Source organism: Ailuropoda melanoleuca, chromosome 19 (assembly GCF_002007445.2).
Source record: "Ailuropoda melanoleuca isolate Jingjing chromosome 19, ASM200744v2, whole genome shotgun sequence".
In the NCBI taxonomy this organism is placed as follows: domain Eukaryota; kingdom Metazoa; phylum Chordata; class Mammalia; order Carnivora; family Ursidae; genus Ailuropoda; species Ailuropoda melanoleuca.
In genome coordinates, this window is record NC_048236.1 from 32,172,442 (window position 1) to 32,195,118 (window position 22,677).

Consider the following 22,677-nt stretch of genomic DNA (forward strand, 5'->3'; position numbering starts at 1 on the left):
GAGCCATGAGTCCCTAGTGATGGTGGAAAATAGGTCTGACTTCCGGGTTGGTTAACACTGCTAAGTTCATACCCAGATAAAAAATATCTGGCACCCATTAGCTAGACTCTTTTGGAGCTAATTGAGCTAGTGAGAGATAGGCTGGCTGAAAGCTGAACACTTTAATGTATTGTAATCAAAAATTTGCAAAGGCTATTTTTTTCTAAATATTGCCTTGTCTTTTCTCATGGACTCGAACTGGGATTCAGAGGACACAGTCTTTAGCCAGAATAGACACCGAAGATAAAAGACACAAATCAATAGAAAAAAATAACTTCTTTTTATTTACAAGAACAAAAAATCCAAATATTGGATGCTGTAAACAAAATTCACAATCTGTTCCCTCTAGCACTGATTCAAACATGTCAGTTTTTAAGAGTCCATTCTCCATCAACTCCTTTTCTGCCTGTGACACAGTCTAAAGTCAAAATATTCCAAAAGAGTGACCCAAGATGCAGCTTGCTGCAAAAGGACATCTCAGAGCAGGCCATGGTTGTAGAGAGGTTGGAGAGAGAGACAGCCAGCGGGCAGAGCCTCCTCCATTCTGCAAGGCTTTTCAGCAAGTTTTGCCAAGTTACCTTGACACCTTCCAACTTTGTACTTTTACCATGTATTTTGTTAGCAAGCCATTATTACAACAAAATATTACATAAAGATTCTTTCTTGGCACTGAAAAGGCTATGCTATAAGAAATCTTAAAGAAAGATTATATTCAAATAGGTGCTATATATGTTTTTTTGTTTTTTTACTTTTTGGTTTCATCTAATACACTTTGTCTTCAAACAAAAAAAAAAAGCTTATTTTTGAACTGCTGACAGCTTTCAACATAATACATTTCATTTACAAAATAGTTCACAATATTTATTTGACAAGCACTGCATTGAAAACAACTTTATGCACAGTAAAACAACCAACAATAAGCTATGAGAAAAGGGTGGCAAAAACGGCATGTTCACTTTTTTTTGCGTTTCTTCCATGGCTTGGCTTACAGATATTCTTCCATCCTTGCATTATTTGGAGCCACATTAAAATAGTCCACCCACAACCGAAGTGAGCAGCTACTTGACCACACTTCAAGAAGGGAAAAGTCCATCTCAGTGTAGGACTTCTTGAGGCAACCAGATTTACTGCATATCAACTTTTTAAAAGGGCACTGTCACAGGTCAAATGTTCTCTGACATGCCAAACTGGATAGGTGAGAAGAGCTTCCAGAAGATAAAACTTCTTCCTGTTTTAAAGTTAATAGCACACTAGGCCAGATAAACACAAAAGCAAGCAAATCACAGGCACTAATCAGGAGTTGAGAGCTGTTCTTTTCTCTGACCTATACACACGGCTCTCTCTCACCAGACATTCAAACTTTTAGGTTACACATCCACAAAGAGAGACATATATTCCACTGTTTGTTCAACTACATATGCACAAGACTATAGTACATACAAAAGAGAAATAAATTATATAAGTTTTAAAGTACTGCTGAAGGTTGTCTTGAGCATAGCCTGTTCTATCTGAATGCCAGGTGTTGGCACTTCCAACTACGCTACCAACCCTGGAGTAAGCAAGAAAGGAACATAAATATTTCAGAAAATAAATGAAAAGTATATTTTCAAATAAGGCCCCTCCAAACAAAAATCCGTGTCATAAGTTAACAGCAGATTGTTGCTGGAACCAGAGATCTCCCGATTCTTTTTAATATAGTGGACGACTCACATGTCAAGAGTTAGGATGAGAAGGAAGAAGGCAGATCATCATCTGCTCCTACGTTCCCAAGTGTTCCCTTAGTTTTCTTTTAGAAAACTCCAAACAGGTAAACAGGTGGAGTTCTGGCTTCTGACAGTTAAGTATCAGGCTTAATCTGTAAATGGAATATTTCCTGGGAATTCACAATTAATTTCCAAACCCAGGGCTGGAGTGAGGGAGAATGAGCCAACATGGGAGAAGAAAGAGTTCCGTAGGAAACAGTGAGTGGCAGTGCAGTAGCTGTTAACAGCTCAGACAGAATTCACAGGGAAGCTGCTACAGCAAACCCATCAAGTTCCTGTTAAGGCTTCAAAGAAAGATGTGCAAAAGGTAGTTTCAGATGGATTAACCTACAACTGAGCATCTGAGCGATGCCTAGATAGCAAACAAATGACACTGCCAATAGGATGATGCTATTTTCTTCCCCAATCCCTCTTGAACTTGGTGACAAAACTCTGGTTAAGTTCTTCAGAGGAATTATCATAGTAAGCAGTCATCTACTACAGTGGGTAGGAATTATGTGGCTATTTCACAATACAAACGGAAGTTCTGCATGTGTTAGTTTTGTTTTTAACAAAAGCAATTTCAGAGACCAGTGTCCAAAGGAATTAAGAGCTGGGAGAAGGAATGGTTTTAGGATTAGCTGTCACTGAACTGAAATGGTAATGCCAGTTCATTTCACAAAGGTTTAACTGGTCTCTTGGGAAAGAGATAATAAAGTTGGATCTGATTCAATGCAAAGTGACTGAATTTAAAGTACAGTACTAAATATTTAAATGCAGTCTGACAACCAGATCTAATGTGTTTCATATCGGTGTGAATTTATAAAATTTTATATATAATATATATCTCACATATAAATTTTAAGCAATTGTGCAAATACTCTTTAAAAAGGGTCATTTCACATTTACTAAATTCTAGTGGTCCTGGAATGCAGAATGCATTCATTAAAAAATTCATTTAAATATTAATAAGTAGTGTTCAAATAACCAGAAATTTTATTAGCAGTCAGGGATTTAAATGGACTATCACTGATCCATGATCCACTGGATTATACACCATGGAGGCATATAAGTATCACACAAAAAATAAAAGGGTTCCTACTGTCAAAATGGCAGTTCAGTACAAAAAGAGTGCTCTGCTAAACAAATATTCTCCCATTTGTAGAATTCTATGGCTCACAAAAAAAAAAAGGAAAAAAAACTCACTAAAAATGTATAATCTCTGCTCTTTCTATCAAATATATTAATTGTTTTCCTCCTTCATTTGCTTTAATTTTTTAGATGTGGGTTTTAACTCATCACTGCAATATGCCCACGTCTCATGTCATCCTGTTGAAAACATAAAAGCACACAGTATTTAAACATTTTCTATTTGCTACATTATTCTAGACCATAGTCAATGTATTGTGTATATATATACATCTCAAGTATGGGTATATATACACACATCACGTACACACACATACACATGTACCTATGATAATATCACACCAACAATGTTAACTTTATACAAGTATTTGCCAAGAAAAAAATAGGGCATTTCCTCCACCATTCACAAGCTTATATGTTGTTTTATTTTCTTCTTGAGTCCCTGATAAAATAATCATTAAACCATAAAATTTTTCCGCTTCAAATTTTCAGAAGGCAACAGGCACTTTGATGTTTATTGGTGTGTAACAAATATAGTTAACTCTTTATATATTCTACTATAGCTCTTCTACTTGGGTATTTTTATCTGTTAAATCTTTGGTCCTTGAGCATACTTTCTTTGCTACAGCTGTTTCTGCTTGCATTTTCATATTTTAAAAATGCAAGCTATGCACACAGCTGGAAATAATGGATTGTGTCATCATTAAGTTCTGCTGTTTGTTACGAGAACTGCACCAACCTACTACTGTTCATTCGGAGCAAGCTGTTTCTGTTAACGTAACAGGATAGTTCCACAGAAATCACTTGCTGCAAGTCTCAGATAGTAATCCCAACGTTGGAGTCCCTTTTCTTCTATTATTGTTACTATCTGAACTTCTGAATTGATAATTAGGTTGGGGTAAGATCTTTTTTCCTCTGTATTTTCCCTTTTGTAAATTCCACCTTGTAAGAAACTCTCCGTTTGTTTTTTTTTTTTCCTATGGCAAAGCTATGGGAGCAGGTACTGCAAACCCATATTGTCATCAAGCATTTTTTTCCTTTGTTATTTTAAGAGAACCTGGTTGCTTTTAATGACAGGTCTCTTTTGTTTCAGGATAGAATCCAACTGGGTAGGAGGAACAGGTGAGAGGGTTGGTGGGTAAGGAAGGTTGTTTTGAGATCATGCTCCCATACCTATGAGAAGATCCAAAAGCTTTGCCAAGCTTAAAACCAGGAGCAGATCATCATTGCACAAAACACATCTTTCATCAGGGCTAGGTCACTCAGATTGATTGATTGATTGATTGATTATTTATTTATTTCCCCTATACTGTCTGAAATGGCTTCCCCACAGGACCTTTTTAAATGATCTTTAATTGCAGGGTAGCCAAGTGGAGTATGTCTGCTGCTGGCATGTGAATACTGGCTGGACCTGTGCAATGTAGTAATTGCTGAAGTTGGCATCTGCTACGTAGGGGGCCGGCTGGTAATAGCAAGTTACATTAGCCACGTTAGGGATGACATTCTGGTCAGCTAGCACCCGGATGGCCAGCATTGTGATAAGGTTTAAAGTCTGTCTTCTTTCATGTCCCATCAGGCACACTGTACTCTCATTCACCACTCCATGAAGGGTCATGAGATAGTCATACTTGCGGTCTTCCAATCCCACGAAGTGGTTCTGCAAATAGGATTCCAGTTTTCTCTGCTGCTCTCCAATGTCTGAGAAGTCGATGAAAAACCTGGAACACATATACCTCTGAAGGGTCTTGATCTCATCAGAGGCGGGCCTAAAGCCCCTCACTAATAGGTTGCAGTACTTAAGCAGGCCGCCCCCTCTGATTTCCTCTGGGTTCCTGGTGGCAATGATCTTGTTACAAAGGTGATCAAAGGCTTCATGGAAATCACCATAGACGCTCTCACCAATTATTGTGGGGTGAAATGTTTCAGTCATTGGGTTCTCTGAACATTCATAAAAGAGAAGAAGAGAGTCTAATTTGATTTGAAAAGAATCTACACTAAATTCAAACTGCCTCCGGAGGGAATCCACAAATTTCAGTTCCACATTTTTGCCACTGTTGTTTGACAAGGATATAAGACTCCATCGGTCAGAGTCATTGCACACTTTAACCATTTTCTGCACATAAGCTTCCTACAATTTAAAAGATAAAACAAGAAGATGAGCAAACCTAGAAGAAATAATAAATGAATAAATACATCTTCTTCACAGTTGAGAATTATTTTGCTCCTTCCCTTTTGTTTTGTCAAGTTTCAGTAAAACACTACCTAGTCTTAAACAGTCCTCTGAAAACAGAAAAAAAATGCATTTAACGAGTGGTTTTACCGTCTGGGAAAGAGACTAGAAGTAATAGTTTGAGGCTTTTGGCAGACGTAGCGCAGTACTAAGAGGTTCTGTTGTCATGTCTGACTTTTGAAACGTTATTTTTTGAGAATGGTCTTATAGGTAGAATATTCACACGATATCCACACAATATTCAAAGACAGAAGGGCATACAGTGGAAAAAGTTGGTCTGCCTCTCACCCTTGTCCCTAGTCACCCAGTTCCACTCCCCTTGAGGCAACTGATGAGATTAGAATCTTGTCCCTCAAGGGGTACTCTGCAATTACAATCAAGTATGAACTAAATTAGGACATTCTGGGAGGCTGATTCCTCAGACAATTTTAATTGTATAAAACACAGTTTGAGCCAAGTGTGTGTGCCTGTGGGGGAGGGGGTACCCACAATATCCTTCACACGTGAGCCGACCAGAAGTACCACACATATCCTTCACACACGGAGTCAGCTGCACGCAGCTGAGAAACCTAATCACATTTTCCAATACAGTAATAAGCCCATTGACTGGAACCTGCTTCAGGCTGCTCTTTCCCCAAAATCTAGACCATAAAATGACTCAAAAAATGATTTGCATCATTTTGTTCTTCCACTTAATCAGAACCTACTCTGGACAAGACTCATGCGAGGAAAGCCAAAGCCAGAGTCACACACACACACACACACACACACACACACACACACACACGAGAAGGAAGAACAGAGGAAGCAGACGAGCAGTGGCGCTGAAGAACCAAGCGAACTTAAAACACTCAACACCGTCCACGCACCTTAGTTTACTCACTAAAAAAAATTAAAAACCCACATATAGAAGCACGCCCAAACCCGTCACGGCCGCAGGTCTGTGGCATCAAACGGACGCCCCTCGGCCCGCCGCGCCGCACCCCAGCCTGGCCCGGGCGCGGACCCAACCCCTTTCGGGTGGCTTTACCTTGAGTGTGAGTGGCGTGATCTTCTCTTTGTTCACCCCTTCGGGTAAGAAGTCCAGCAGGCAGTCCAGCACGACGTCCTTCACAGTCTGAAACTCCTCTTCCCCGCGCAGGTCGGCGCAGAAGATGAGGTCCAGGTCCTTGTAACCCAGGCCGCTGTCCTGGTGCAGAACGTGGCTGGCGGCCGAGCCGTTGAGGCGCACGTCGCGGACGCCGATACGCTTTTCAGCCAGGCGCCGCCGCACCACCTTCACGATGAGGCTCGGCTGCAGCTCGAGCGTGGGGAAGTTGCCGCGCCCGTGGATCGGAATGGTCTCGCTCAGGATGCCGTCCAGCCGCTGCACTTGCTCCCAGTTCAGCACGTTGCAGTGCGCCGTGGGGCTTTCGCAATAGTCCAGGCAGTGCCCCCCGAAGTCGCCGCCGCCGCCGCCGCCGCCGCCGAAGTCGCCGCCGCTGAAGTCGCCGCCCAGGGGGATGTAAGCGCCGCCGGCCAGTTCGTCCTCGGCCATGGCAAAGTACCCTTCGCCTTCCGCCATGAAGTGCCCTCCGAACGCCACCTGGCCCTGGTCAGTCCTGAAAGCCAAAAGGGGGAAGGAGTGCGGTGAGGACGCGCGGTGCCAGACGGGGGCCCGCAGAGATAAGAGCGCGCCCCCTCCCCGGTTCGTCCGCAGGCTCGAGGGCTCTTCGGAGACGCTCCCTCCCCAGACCCCCGCTGCCCCCAGCCGCGCCCCGCGCCCCGCAGAGAAGCCCCGCACCAAAAGTATCTCTGATGCATCTGGAAAGCGCAAGCGGGAGTCCCGTCTGTGTCACCTGGAGGCGGCCGCCCCTTCGAGGAGCGCAGCGAGCGAGGAACCGCGAGGCGGCAACACTTCTAGGAGCCGCGAGTGCGCTCTCGGTAGCGGCGAGAGACTTAGTCCTTCCCAGACCCCGCCGCCTGCGCTGGCCACTCCCGCCCCTCGCCCCCGCCCGCGCCGCTGTCGCCTCAGCCGCGGTGGTCCCGGAGGTGGCGGCTCCAGCTGCCGCCGCCGCCGCACACGGTACTGTCTCTGGAGCTTTAGCAGTTGTGCGGGGGAAACGTCTTCAGTACTTTTTTTATACCGGGCCTTTCCGCGCTTCCGGGGCTCCGGCGCAGCGCACTCGCCACACCCTCCTCATCTGCATAGGGCGCCGCCCCCGCCCGCCCCGCGGGCCGACCCGGCTGTGCCGCGCTGTGCGGCGGGCCAAGCGGCCGTAGAGCGCGAGGCCCGTATCTATCGGTGTGTACGTATACGGGGCGCGCGTTTGTACGTATACTTTATTTAGGAACGGTCTTCCGCTCCCAACCGTCTTTTTTTCTCTTTTTCCCCAACAAAAAGAGACACTTAAAATGCCTCAAGAGTCCTAAGCGGCCCTAAACACTGAATCACGGCTGAAATCGCGCAACCTAGAAAGTCGCCAAACAAAATTCTCTCCGGATTCAGCGCGTCATTATAGCTTAATAAAGGGGCTCAAGGGGTTCCTCAGGACCTCCCGTTTAAACGTGTTGGTATAAAGCTAGACCGTTTTCTTAAACAACAAAACCGGTTTTGGTGCGAACTGAAGAGTGCACTTGTCCAAGCAGATAAGTGTCCGCGAGGGAGGGGAAGAGCTTGCTAACTGTGTTTCGATTCTCGAAACCTCAGGAAGTGCCGGGGAGCTCCGGGCGAGCCCGAGGAGATGCGGGGGCGGGGCCGCGAGCGTGCGTCCAACTGGTGCGCACGAGCAGCTCGGGGCGGCCGGGAGCGCGGCGTCGGCCAGCGCGCGTCACCGAGCGGACGCCGCGGTCGGTGGGGCGGCTGGGCGGGCGAGCGGCCAACTGCCGAGAGCGACGCGGGCCGGAGTGCGGCGCGGGGAGCGCGCGGCCGCTGCGTCGCGCTAAGAGCTGCTTCGCGGGCCCGGACGCACCGTGGCGCGTTCTCTCTTGACAGAGGAAGCGAAGCGCGTTCGTCCCACGCTAAGGTTTGCCTTTCTCAAGTGAATACAGATGTCAGTGTGAAATTGTCTAGTTTTCCACGAAACGTGAACGGACGAGTCTGAAAGATAAGAGTTTCTCTACCCAGCTGCAGTCACATCGGCAGTGGGAAAGGCGTGTAATGGTTCCCCCCACACGCGCTCCCGCTCGCACCACCGTGTTTGCTTGAAAGCGCCCCCATTTCTTCTGGCCGCGCGCCGCTCTTTGCACACTATCTCGGAGTAACTCCCCTGAGGTGGGGCAAAGGGGAGCACGCCCGCCGGAGAAGCTGAAGACTCTCCAGGGCACCGCACAACCCCAGCCGCCCCAGCCTGGGAGGAAGAACAGTCCGCCCCGCGGGCATTGAGGGAGCCCATCCTAGTTACCAAAGCTGCGAGCGCGCGGGGGGAGCCCCGCGGAGCGTCCAGCTGCGTGGCAACGCCGCCCCCTGCCGGTGCCCTGCGGAGCCGTGTCCCAAAGTGGAGGAACCGACTGGAACTTAGAAGCCGTTATGGCTCAGTCACCGTCCGGCCTAACTGCTGGGGAGGGGGTGACGCTAGGACGACCACACGATTCTCACAGGCCCACACACCCCCAAAAGCATGTGCATTCCTCCCTGTCCAACCTGAATCCACCATTCTGCCCAGGCATTCGGAAAAATTACATATGTGTATATTTATGGTTTGACCACCTATTATGCGCCAGGCACCAAGCTCAGTGCTGAGGATATAAAAATGACTATATTTACACACTTTAAGCGGGCATGACAGGCAAGTACATAATTATGGTTCAGCCTTACCTTTTTTATGAGAGAAGTACGTTCTGACACGAATGGTGGGCTAACGGACCAGGAGAACTGGGAGAGGAGCCCAGAAGAAGAGGTGTCGTTTTGATTGACTCTTAAAAAGTGGACTTTACTTCCATACTTGAGCAAGAAGGAGACAGACATTATCAACAAAGGGAAGAGAGAATTAGGATGTTTGAGAAAGGATGTACAGACTGCCATGGTAAGGAATGAGGTAGTGCATTTGGATAAGATTTGTGGGCGTTCCAGGAACTTGTTGAGCACCTCTGGGCTCTCTTCAGGGCTTTGCACCTAAAACTTCAGTTAATATTCAGTTAAAAAGAAGGTATCCTATGTCGAGGAATTTGGAAACAGAAAATGAGGTAGAGAGAGTTGCCCAAGTTTCATGGTTGATAAAAGATGGGGCCAGACCTTTAACCCAACCCATTTGACTGCTGTTTAGCCATCATTTTCAGGGACCTGATGATCTGTAGTTCACAAGTATCTTCTCATTGGAAGGCAAGACCAGAACAAATGGCAAAAAATATTTAAAATTAAAAAAAAAGACCTGTTTAAAACGTTTCTTTCAAAGGCCAATGTGCATCCTGCCCTTTTTAAAAATGAGGCCAAAGGGGTAGATCATTTATTAGGTACACTGCACCAAAAAAAGCAAGGGTTTAGCTATGCTGCTATTGTTGTGTACTTTATTTTAACCCTTCCTGAAAAAGTGAAGGAAAAAAAAAAAAAGTTTTAGAGCTGTGAGTAACTATACTTCATGCATGTCCAGGATTTTGTTCTGTGGGGCTAAGGGAATCTGTGTTTTACCAAGTTGCCCGTGTAATTCTGACACAAGGGCCCAGCCACACTTTGCACTGCATTAACAACAGCCACTGCCGCCCAGTTCTCTAAGTGGGGACCGTCTCCCAAGTGGAGGCTGCTCTTCTCTGCCCAGCTGTTCCCTTCTGCCTGGCTGCTCCCATGGCCTCTCCCAAAAGTAGAGGTCATGGCTGAGAGGCAGTAGAGTGTGAGGCCAGACATGGAAGGCCTGCTATGCATGAGACCCTGCACTGGGAAAAAGATGAATTCTAGCAGCAGTGGGCAAGAGCCCCCCTCTTAAAATGCCAGGGCTTTGGGGCTGACACTTCCTTAAACCTTTAGCAAAGCATTTCCCGCTTCCCAGCTGCGTTCCCCCTATCACAGCAACCTTCCATATCTCCATAATCCAGACCCTGCTACCTCCTGCACTAGGACATCTGGGGTATCTTGCTTTTGGCAGTACCTTGGTGATGCTTTGACTAGAGTCATATGTGTCTGATTCATAGTGGCCACTTGATACATACTGTTGAATGAAAGCATCTGTTGTTGTTTCTCTTCTCCCTGTCTTCAAACTGAGATAATATTTACATTCTGGGGGGAAAATGTTCACCCCTCTATGAAATTGCAAATTTTGCAATTGCAAGCATTTATTTTTTTTTCTAGATAGCCAAAATAATTATCAAATGAGAAAATCTATACTTTCCTAACATATTCTCAGCCTAGGTATCTCTCAACACAGTTACCCTTAGTTTAAATTTAGGTTCAGAGTTGCTTTTATCCCCCAGTCTTCAGCTTCTGAAACTATTTGGTATATAATTTACTTTTCTCCATTTAAAAGGAAAAAGAGGGGCGCCTGGGTGGCACAGTGGTTGAGCGTCTGCCTTCGGCTCAGGGCGTGATCCCGGCGTTATGGGATCGAGCCCCACATCAGGCTCCTCCACTATGAGCCTGCTTCTTCCTCTCCCACTCCCCCTGCTTGTGTTCCCTCTCTCGCTGGCTGTCTCTATCTCTGTCGAAATAAATAAAATAAAATCTTAAAAAAAAAAAAAGGGGGGGGAAGAGGGGATACATGGGTGGCTCAGTCAATTAAGTGGCCAACTCTTGATTTCAGTTCAGGTCATGATCTCAGGGTCGTGAATGGAGCCACCTGTTGGGCTCTGTGCTCAGTGGGGAGTCTGCTTGAGGATTCTCTCTCTCTCTCTCTTCCTCTACCCTTCTCTCTTTCTCTCTCTAAAACAAATACATCTTTAAACAAATAAAAGGAAAAAATATCTATGGCAATATGATGCTGAGTCTCTACCTGAAATTCTTAAAGCTTTACATATACTTTTGAGGGAAAAACACGATTAGTTGATCTTGATTTAAAGGTTACAGTAATAATCTACTGAAAATAAGAAATAAAAACAAAAAATTCAATTTGAATCTTAATAATTATTATCATTATTTAGTTTGTTAAAATGTGCCAGGTAGTGTGCTCAGTATTTTATATAATTTTCTTTTAAACTTTATGCAAATCTCAAAGCTTTATGCATGGCATACCTATTTTCCAGGTAGGGAAAGTAAGTAGTAAAACAGTTATTTCCAGGTTAAATAACTGGGAGAAGTGGCAGAGCCTTGCTTCAGACCCACACATATATTTCCTCTCCTAGTCCCTTTCATTCTGTGAGTCTGCCTTCTCCCTGTCTACTCATTTACGTTTTAGGCTTAAAACTGGACTGGAACGGCGCCCTGCTCCTTCTTTCTTTCAAAGTACTGGACATTCAGATTGGACACGACTTTGAGGACCAAAATGTTTTATCTTGAAACAACTGTTGAAGGCCAGAATGCACAGTGACCTCACTGGACTGTCTTCCCCAATCACAAGTGACCTGCCTCTCTGACAGTGGAGACTGAGCAAGCTGGCAGCCTTATAGCACTTACAAGTAACACTGTACACACTGACACCAGTGTGAGGTGTGGAAGTCTGTCCCAGGTTCATGTAACAGTGATAATACCTTTCCCATTTTGCCTTGTCTGCTTCCTATCTTCTCAAAAATGATTTTAGAAGATAGGAAGCAAACAGATAGGAAATGATTCTTCTAAGCTCATAGCCAGAAGGAGAGAGAGAAGAGCCCAGAAAACTACTGTTAAGACTACTACTTCTCTGTTCCCCCAACAGTCTAGCCAGTATCTCTACAAATTCTTCTCTTGTTCTTGATATTTCCACACCAGTCCTCTCCACTCTCTCCATTGGCTTTTGTACTTTCCACTGCTTCTGCTCTTTGATCCCTTCCACAAAAGGTGGCATGACCCTGGGGGAAGCACCTTACAATCCAGGCAGAGCTGTGGCAATGTGAAGAATTTGAACCACCACCCTCACCCCCTTGTGTTACATTGCCTTAGGGCAGAGCCCAGTGATCCCTGAAGCCATTGAGGGACAGACAGCCATCCTTTTCCAAACACGCACATGCAGCTGTCTACATTGCAGGGTAAACTGGAGATAGCCCTGCTGTCCAGCTAGTATCAGAGCAGCAGCTAATCAAAGTGCTTCATGTCAAAATTAAAACTCACTTGGGAATTACCTCTTTTCACAGGGAAATGGTTCTGTAAATGACTTTCCCCATGCTTCCTCAGGGAAATAAATGTTTTGTTTTTTTTTTTTATTGAGGGCCTATACAAAGGCCAGAAATATCCTAAGCCATACAACTTACACATCAGTTTGATAATAACAGTCCAACTTTTTATTTCTTGTATACTTGTTAGCAAGCAACAGGTTAATTTTTGTAGTTTTAAACTTTTCAACCCTTTTTATTCTATAACATTTAATTTTATTTTCAAAATTATTCTGGTCAATGTGCCGTCCTAATTTTGGAGAAGAAGAAAGGCCAGATGATTTTCCCCAAGTTTATATACCTAGTTATGGAAAAGTTAAAGTTAGACTCAGTTACTGTTAATCATGGGCCAGCACCTCTTTCTTTTGGCCACACAGTTTAATCTTACATCTTTGTGAATGAATTTAAATGATCAGTAACAAATAGTTCAGTTCGAAGGCATTCTCTAGCTACACAGAGGATCACTTGTATAGACTATATTCACACTTGTGAATGTCTTATCAAGCATCACTACTTTACTGTTAAGCATTTTGTAAATGTAATTTCCTAAGGTGTTGTTTTTAAGAATATTTATTTGAAGTCTATGACCTCATAAAAATTTTATTCACTGTCATAGATCAGTGAGGTTAAGAAATTCAGTATGCAAGCAACAAATATGGTAAACAGATGTACATCATCACTTCTAAAATCATAATTGATATATTATCCTTTAACAGTTCTTCATCAGAAAGTTTAGCCAGTATTTTCTTGTGCGAGTATCAGTGCTGATTATGCCATAAGTTCTTCCTGTTTTGACATCTTGGTGAAATGCTTGCCGTTTCATTTAATGTTGTAAGTCCATGGACCAGACGTTTTCCTTACTCCAAACAAAAGAGACATTCAGAAGTTGCATTCATTTGGCAAAATGTAAACTAGAAATACACATATATTTTCAAAAACTACCAAATATGAATAAATAAACCCATTTTCCCTAAAGTAATATTTGTATTATGAGTTTTTCCTTCTGTAAGTTTGTACTAGAAGAATGTTTAACTTCTCTGAAGAAAATGTTGATGTTTACTTGTGGTACCTGTAAAGCTTTGAGAAGGGTCCAAGGGGGGAATATAATGAATTATCTCTCTTTTCTAAAAGGAATTTGGTCAAAAATTCATGTACCTTGTGGGGAAAAAGAAAAAAAAACACCATCTTTTATGGGTATAGCCAGCTTATTCTGATATTTATTTCAGCCAGTTCTTTTTTTTTTTTTTAAAGATTTTATTTATTTATTTGATAGAGATAGAGACAGCCAGTGAGAGAGGGAACACAAGCAGCAGGAGTGGGAGAGGAAGAAGCAGGCTCATAGCGGAGGAGCCTGATGTGGGGCTCGATCCCATAACGGCGGGATCACGCCCTGAGCCGAAGGCGCTGTGCCACCCAGGTGCCCCAATTTCAGCCAGTTCTTAACTTGTATCTATGTTGATATATCTGACAGTTGATTTATACTTAATTTCTTTCCTTCCACTGATAGCTGATTTCTTTTATATGAGCTTTGAAATTTTAGATATATTTAAAAATAGTATATACCCATTTTGCCAGCACGATTTTGGTATGCCAAAATAAGAAATTCTATAACTACCATTTGAATTTGTAGCAGCTTTAGAAGGTATATTTACTCATATTCGTAAATCATACATTGATTCAATAATACCTCCTTGATTGAGAAAACTTTTTTTTTGTTTGTTTCTGTCATCACTGTGTTTCTAAAGTCTTCTTGTACTAACTTCATCCCTCACCTCAAAATTTTCTGCTGCCTAAGAAGGAAAATTACAACTCAAATAATATAATTAGTGTTGTGTGATGTTTGGAAGAAATCACTAACGAAAAAACACATTGTCTTTGAAAGTATGAGAAACTGAACACAACAAATAATACTTAAACAAAAATGTTTTCTTTTTTTAAAGATCTTATTTATTTGAGAGAGAGAAAGCATGAGCAGGGGGAGGGGCAGAGGGACAAGGAGAGGAAGAAGCAGGCTCCCCTCTGAGCAGGGAGCCTGCCACAGGGTTTGATCCCAGGACCCTGATGACCTGAGCAGCTTAACCGACTGAGCCACCCAGGCACCCCCAAAAATGTTTTGTTAAAGTTACTAGAGTGACACAGAAAACATTTTTAAAAGACAGTTTTTTAAAAAACTGTACAATCTGGATTCTGGGAATAGAACTCTGACTTGAAAATCCTGAGTTCCTAAATAAAATATGAGTGAGGAAACTAGCCACAGAGTTTCTGTAGGAGGCGGGGGAACACCAAGACACCTGACCTTATTCTAGCAATGTGGGATAAAAGAGATTCAAGTTTAATTTCCTAATAAAAAGAAAAGCTTCAGGATGCTGTGAATTGGGCATTGCTTGAGAAGGTATAGGGGATAAAAAGCTATCAAAGTTACTGATATTTGAAATGTGGGAGCTTCTGACTCGAGAAGATTGGTTTCTAATAAGCCACAACTCCAGCAGGGGTGCTAGGGATTAAAACAGAGTTTGGACTAACACATGATTAAGTAGCCACAGTTAGATAAGTAAGATATCTCTAAAGGGCAATAGAAAAACTGCCCTCCAGGTTTTGAAATTTGTAATTACTCAATGAAGTGAATGTTTAGCATAAAGCAAGTGATATTCTTAATTTTTCTTAGCAGAATTCCAGGATAGAATATTAAAAGAGGAAAAAAATACGTATATTGTGGCTGAGAGTCTGCCCCCATACCATCCCTGATTTCCATTAAAATTCTGAAAACATTTATTTTTTCTTCACTGGCATTAATTTAGCCACCACTTCCCACTCCCATCTATTTAACATGAGTTCTATATGAATAGTAGCTCGGCTCCCTCACACTAACCAAGAATGTATGGCTTTGCTGTGTGTTAAAAAAATAAATGCTTCATGCAAGCGATTGAGACTTGTCTGGTTATCTTCCACTTTTCTTTTCCCTACGTGTCTTTGAACATCATCAATGTCCTTCTGTGTGTTACAGGACTCGTTGAGGAGGTCAGCATACTCAGAAGTGACATGGGTGCCTTATACACTGCTGAGCACTGGAAATACCTGCAAGGTGAGTCCATTTCATACTCCGAGTAGTGTATCCATATTTTAAATTTAGTATTTGAAAAATAAAATTAGAAGATAACATGTTTTACTTTAAAATTTGTTAAAATATTATGTTTGTGTGGTACATGCAGTGTATTCTATTTTGTATGTCACAACTCTAGACCACATGAACAGATGACTTTAAAATATTTCTGACACCAAAGTAATTACCCTTTGCATATTGGATAGGTCATTACTTTGAGTCACATTTTTTTCATAAATCAAAGAAATTGAGTTATCATGACTAATTCTTAATCCACTTTTTGTCTAAAGATAGCAAACATTTAGATTAAAAAATTGAAAAATAAGCTAATTATTTAGATGTTTTATCTACATGATGTTAAACAGCCAGATGTCTGGTTAAAGTTTTTGTTTTTAAATAGGGCAAAATGGAAATTTAGTTGTCTTCTAAATTAAATTAAAGACCAATTTGATCGAAACATTTACTCTGGAACTTGCATTATTGATTTTGAATGCCTGTATTGAGCAAATTAACCAGAGGCTTTACAAACTGCATTTTACGCTGCACGCTAACATGGGTAGCCCAAACTTCTAGCCACCCTCAGTCCTAATGTAGTGCACCACCCCCATATCTCTGAGTTAAAAGGGGCGGATCAGGGGGAGTGTTTGAACCTAGCTGTGCTGGGAGGTGAGGGTATGTGTGTACGCATATATTTATATATCCCCTAAATCTCCCCCCGGATATTTGTTCTTTTACTCATCCTTTCTCATTTCCCATTTATTAATACAGATGCATGGCTATTGAATCAGACTAGTGCTACCAGCCACTATTAAGCTACCTTTTGTAAATCCTTAGTTTGATCACTGGCACGTGAAAATCAACTGGCAAATAATCTAGATTAAATAGCTTAATATATTCTGTGTGTCTGTAGTCAAAATTCTTTATTTAGGAGAATGTTTTCAGTTGAAATATGGTCAACTTTAATAAATATCCTCAGTGTTGTTATGAGACTAAGTTTCTGATTTTATGATCATTTGATGACTCATTTTTCTGAAGCCCCAGTTACATAGGATTAATGGGATTTTATTTGGGATTTAACTTTGTTCTCTTTTATTTGTTTTCCAACACTTCTGGGAATCCTTCAGAAGCTTCCACCACTGTTCTGTTTTTTAATTAAGTGGTGATATAAAATTAAAAATTTATCATTTACTTTTATGAGGATGTTATATTACTACTTACTCAAATTCTTCTCTCTCTCTTTTTTTTTTTATTTTTTTTTATTTTTTTTTTTTTAAAGATTTTATTTATTTATTCGACAGAGATAGAGACAGCCAGCGAGAGAGGGCACAAGCAGGGGGAGTGGGAGAGGAAGAAGCAGGCTCATAGCGGAGGAGCCTGAATGTGAGGCTCGATCCCATAACGCCGGGATCACGCCCTGAGCTGAAGGCAGACGCTTAACCGCTGTGCCACCCAGGCGCCCCTCTCTTTTTTTTTTTAAGTAGACTCCACACCCAGTGTGGGGCTTGAATTCATGAACCTGAGGTTAAGAGTCACATGCTCTATTGACTGAGCCAGGCAGGTGCCCTCTTAAATTCTACATTAATGAGTGTTTTGATTAAAACTTATGTTCTTATTCTTAGAACATTTAAGTATTGTGACTATGTGTCCCAAATCAAAAATACTTATATGCTTATGAGGACAAAGAGATGGTATATTTTAAATCTGTTTAGTTCTTCAGAAATGGAAGATGTATGGTAGTCATGCATTTAGCGTAGAGGATTCTGATTCCTCTTTTAGTTTACTTCTCTTTGACAGTGACATTTCATACTGGTCATTGTTAAGTTATAACAGAAATGAAGTACAGGGGATTTAATTCAATATTCACAAACCCACAGAGATATCACCATACTCTCTCACTTAAAATTAAAGGCACACTTAGTGGAAAGCACTGACCATAAATAATCAGTTTTATAATATTGAAGTGTAAGTTATTCTCCCAAAGTCTGTGAACAAATGTGATGTCTCACTGAAGAACATTGTAGTCTTAAATAGTTTTAAGTGTCTTGCCATGACTTCTTAGCTATCTGTATGGTTTCTTTCATCTTTGGCTTTAGTGCAGCTTGCTTTCATTTGGGGCTGATGCCACTTTTTTTTTTTCATTAATTTTGGCTAATAAATGCCTACAATATCTTTTACTATATTTAATTGCACTAGGAAATTGGACTTTGATTACAATTAAATAGAACATTTCAAATATAATATCATTATAGCATAAGTCGGTCCAGCATCTGTGTTAGATTACATCATTCAAACACATGAAACAGTCAGATTTCTGACTTGATCAACCCCTGCAGGCAGGGATTTGCTGTTTCTTGCCAGTTGAAGTCTGTTTTCTTGTTATTGCTGTCACTGGCAGTGGATCGTCCTCACAATCCCATAAATGCTGTTGAACTCCCAGCGGTTTCCTATAGTTCTTATCTATTACATTGTTCAAGAATATTACTTTAAACTACAAAAAAGAAAGAAAGAAAGAAAACAGGAATAGGCTGTTCTTACAGAACTTCACAAACTATTTTCTTTTTTTTTTCTTTTACAAACTATTTTCGATCAGGATTTAGGTAATAACTCCTAGCCCCAAAATAGCCAGTTCATTTTGTTTTTAATAAATTTTAATTCAAAGAAACTTCACCCAGGAAGAATCTGGGTTTGTTCCAAAGGTCCAGAAGCACTGGAGATCAGCTATCCATGTTCCTTTAACCTTATGGCATGATCGCCTTAGTTAATGCCACATCTTCCTTATTCATTTCTTGGGAAAGTAAATGGGTGACATGGAAACAGCTGAGTACATTATTCTAAGATGAAGTGATTAAATCATGTGGTTGAGGGTTGGATGCAGGAACCCTGGGGGTGGATATTTTTTCCCTAGTTCTTGACATGGAATCTTTCTATGAGAACTTACAATTTGTCTCTTTAAAAGCAGCCCGTGCTTCATTCGATGTCACCATAGTCAAAAAAACTCTCTTCAAGGTTGAGCCTAAGAGGGTTAGTGGGGGTGAGTAAAATACTCTCACAAACCTTTGTTGAGGAATTACAGGGGATTAGAAAGACATGTTTCATAACACAGAGCATGTACATTCATGTCATAGCTCTGGGGAAATGGTCCCCTGGTGCTGAGGTGAAAAGGAATAGACACAAGATTGTTACACAGGGCCAGGCTGGGGGAGCAGCAGGCTGGGCAATATTAAATGAGAAAATATGTATAACTATATCTTAGAGCATGCCTGGTACTTTGTAAGCTTACTCTCTGCAAGATCTGGAGTGGAGCCTAATGCTTAGAAATGGAAGCCAGCAGTGGCAGAGAGAGGGTCCAAGAACCAGGTGGTACTTCTTCTAAGCATCAGGCCCCTGGGGGTTCAAATGATACTCCCAGTGTCAGGCTTTAGGGAATCCTCTTTCAGAACATCCACTTTGAGGCTCAGGCAAATTTAGCTGATTCCAAGTACCACCTGAACTCAAAAGCAGGTATATCCTGCATCCCCATCTTCCCAAGTGGCTGCTGGTGAGGGATAACACCATTTACAAATATCCGCTTGTAGATTTGGAACTGTTGGAATAGAAATAGGGACTTTAGTCCCTAGGACAAAGAGGGTTATAATGCCCCTTCAATAGGACTACCCTGGCAAGCTGGCAAGTTAATAGGGTACAAAACTGGCAAGTTATTCATGATCTCTATAACAGGAAGGATCTTCAAAGTTAGAGAAGTTAAGGTTCAACGATGGAAATATCTTCCTTTTTAAAACACCGCATAAAAGTTCTGAGTCAAGAAGAGATCTTGTTTTTTTAAAAGATTTATTTATTTTTAGAGAGAGAGAGTAGTGGTGAGGGGCAGAGGGAGAGAAAGAGAGGTGTTTTTTTTTAAGATTTTATTTATTTATTATGTCAGAAAGCGAGAGAGAGAGCACAAGAAGGGGGAACAACAGGCAGAGGGAGAAGCAGGCTCCCTGCTGAGCAAGGAGCCTGATGTGGGACTCAATCCCAGGACCCTGCCAGGACCCTGTCAGGACCCTGTCAGGACCCTGGGATCATGATCTGAGCCAAAGGCAGACACTTAACCGACTGAGCCACACAGGTGTCCCAAGAAGAGATCTTAAGGAGAATCCTCAACTGACAGGAGCTGACCCTCCCAGCAGCCTCTGACCCTTGTGCCTGAGCATTGCCTTTCTGTAGGGTCTATTACTTTGCCTCTGTCACCAGACAGACTCTCTGTAACTTGTTGGCCTATATGTAATCACAACTTTCTTTTTCTTCATTCTTCTTAGTGAAATAGTGACATGCAGCATTTTAAAAATTAATGTGATTCAATATTAAACAAAAGTTAAAAGGCAGTAATTACAAGCAAGATGCTTCACATAAAGCCATGCTTCCAAAGTCCAAGTTCTTGATTTTAAGACAAAAAAACCTAACACCCAATACCGTGCAATTTCCTGCTCTGGGTCTTCCTCCCACCTCCCCATCCTGCCTGTTACTTGGTCAAAGTTTTCTAGTTGCCATATTTTTTCCATATTTCTCAAAATGTGGTAAATACTCAAACAATAGGCTGAAATAGATAATTATAAGGAATGGTTTACTTCATCGAGGTTTGTCAAGAAAGGCTTCCCTGTAGAGAAAATAAGGTAAGAACTGAAGGATAAGCAATGGCAGAGGGAACAGCTTATATTCAGCAGGCAAGAATCTGGTGTCCTAGAGAACCAAAACAAGTTCTATGGGGCCAGGGCATATTGAAGAAGGGAGACAGAACATAAGATTAGTCTGTAGAGAAAGTAAAGGGCTAGATCATGAAGGCCATGGTGAGGTGTTTGGCTTTTATTATAAGTGCAAGAAGTCACTGATGGCTTTGAGCAGGGGAGTACCAGGATCTGATTTATTTTTTGAGGTCCTTCTTGCTCTGTTTGGAATAGGGAATCAAAGAGAAAAAATGGAAAAAAGAGAAGCCACTTAATAGGCAAGTGCATATATCTGGGCAAATGATGAAGCTGGCTTTGACGACTGTTTTCAGTTTTGTTTGTCACAACTTACTAGGGTCACACAATGATTTTAGTGAAATAGAATGATGTACAATAGAAAATATCAGAGACCATCCTATCATTTCATGACATTTTCTTCAAGTTTGTTATGCATATCCACCAGATATGCATGTATAGAATTATACTGTAAAGTGGACTTATCACTCTGGGTACTGATCAGAGAAGCCATGGTCGTAACAGTGGAGGCAGAAAGAAGAGGGGATTCATCAACATAAAGATGTCGTCCAGTACATGGAGATGGAAGAGGTCCACCGTACAAAGCACATAAAAATAGAAGAGACAGAGTTCTGTGATGTATTTTATTTCATTTTAAGTATTACATTCCTATCTTTGAACCCTGACTATTCTTTAAAAAATTATTTACAACTTATGCAGAGTAAAAATATAAAAAGATTGCACAATTAATACAGGAAAACTGAGGAAAATTACAGATAAGCAGCATTTTTTTTGAAGTATACATATAAAAAGAATTGGAATGTAACCTGACGGTCACCAGTAGTTCTTTCTCTCACCTTTTGTCTGGCTGTTACTTTTTGGGGTCATTGATTTATCGGTAGCAGAGATTATAAACAGATTAAAAATATTTATAAAAAAAGCTGTATGCAGGGAAAGAAATAGTAAACTCTATCTATTCAGTCTTTACTCCTTCTAGGAGAGAATGTTCCTTGGTCTTCTGAGGCAACAATTCTAGGTTTGCTGAACTTTTTCACAATACAGTTTGATCTCTCCTTGGTTTAATGAACTAATAAAGTCAGCACCATACAACTAACTGTTCAAAACTTACATTATCACCACAGTGAGTAATAAAAATGTATAGTATCTTGGTAAAATGTCATGTTTATGTTTTTTTTTGCCTAATACAGGATATAATGACCTTTCTTACAGAAGGTCGTCTTAATGAATATCACTGTCCATATCTACTTGAGCAGGTTGGGTTTAAACTGCTGTTTGTAATAAGTCTTTAACCTGATGAGAAATAGAGTTATATTAAATCATTGAAACTCAGAAACTTGCCTTGGAAAGAAAGGGTGCATGTCATGAGCAATTAGAAGATGCAGAAATCCTTTAATTATAAATCACACCCTTACCTGGGGAACTTTATACTGTGCTGACAAAAGGCTAAATCTAATAATGCTTTTTATTTTACAAATACATATGCACACACCCACAATCTATGAGCGTGTTAAGACCCATATGTACAAACAACCCATTTACAAATTGCTAGATGAGACCAGCATTTACTTCCTACTCCCTCTGTCATTTGAAGAAAGCCAATTTACTATTTCATCACTTTTCTTCTTCCTGGGATCCCTTGGTTGTAAAAATACATTTTTCGGGGCGCCTGGGTAGCACAGCGGTTGAGCGTCTGCCTTTGGCTCAGGGCGTGATCCCGGCGTTATGGGATCGAGCCTCACATCAGGCTCCTCTGCTATGAGCCTGCTTCTTCCTCTCCCACTCCCCCTGCTTGTGTTCCCTCTCTCGCTGGCTATCTCTATCTCTGTCGAATAAATAAATAAAAATATTTAAAAAAAAAAAAACATTTTTCTCCCCTCCTTCTGTCAGACACCTATCCTGCTTTGTTAGGTAGGTGACAACCAAAGACTGCAATTGTAGTTTAATAGTAAATTCTTAAAGACTTACAGAGTCAAAGGAATGAGTCTCTAGTTGTAAGAAATTAACTTCCAGTGGGAGCTACTCTAGTTGGTACTTGAGATGCTTTCCCCATTGCTTCTCAAACCAGACCACCCAGGTACCTTAACTGCATGTGCTGAATGTCCACCCAGAGAGTCACTCCTGACCCAGCTAGTTGTGCTGCGGACTCTACTGTAAAGTCATTCCTGTGCCAGATGAACCACAGAATTTCAGCAAGTAAGGAGCTGAAGACAGGGTAGCATCGTGATTTTCAATCTGTTTCTTCATTCTCAAACCTCATGAGGTTGAACCTTTCTGCAGAATTTCAGTTTGGTTTTTATTATTCACGGAGGAAGTCTGGTACATATGAAAGCTTCCTCTTAGCATAGATAAGATTAACAGGCTAACAGTTCTTTGGGTAAGTAGGATTAATTATCAGGAAGCTGTTGATAGTTCATTGTTGACCTGTAAAAACCTAGTAAGAATGAGGTCAACTAAAATAATAGGTCCTTTTAAAGTTTGGGTCATATAAGA

At 41.6% G+C, this 22,677-nt stretch overlaps 1 protein-coding gene across 2 annotated transcripts; it reads right to left on the reverse strand.

Moving 5' to 3' along the window:
• Nucleotides 1-300: 300 nt before the first annotated feature.
• TENT5A (terminal nucleotidyltransferase 5A) lies at nt 301-7,233 on the reverse strand. Of its 2 annotated transcripts, none has more exons than XM_011221106.3 (3): nt 6,944-7,233; nt 6,191-6,761; nt 301-5,058 (listed from the first exon to the last, which is right to left on the reverse strand). In XM_011221106.3, the coding sequence occupies exons 1-3, from the start codon at nt 6,961-6,963 to the stop codon at nt 4,282-4,284; spliced, it is 1,368 nt and encodes a 455-aa protein (XP_011219408.3). In that variant the 5' UTR covers nt 6,964-7,233; the 3' UTR covers nt 301-4,281. The 2 variants fall into 2 exon arrangements, with proteins under 2 accessions (XP_011219408.3, XP_034503826.1); XM_034647935.1 differs by having other exon boundaries at nt 6,999-7,231.
• Nucleotides 7,234-22,677: the final 15,444 nt, after the last annotated feature.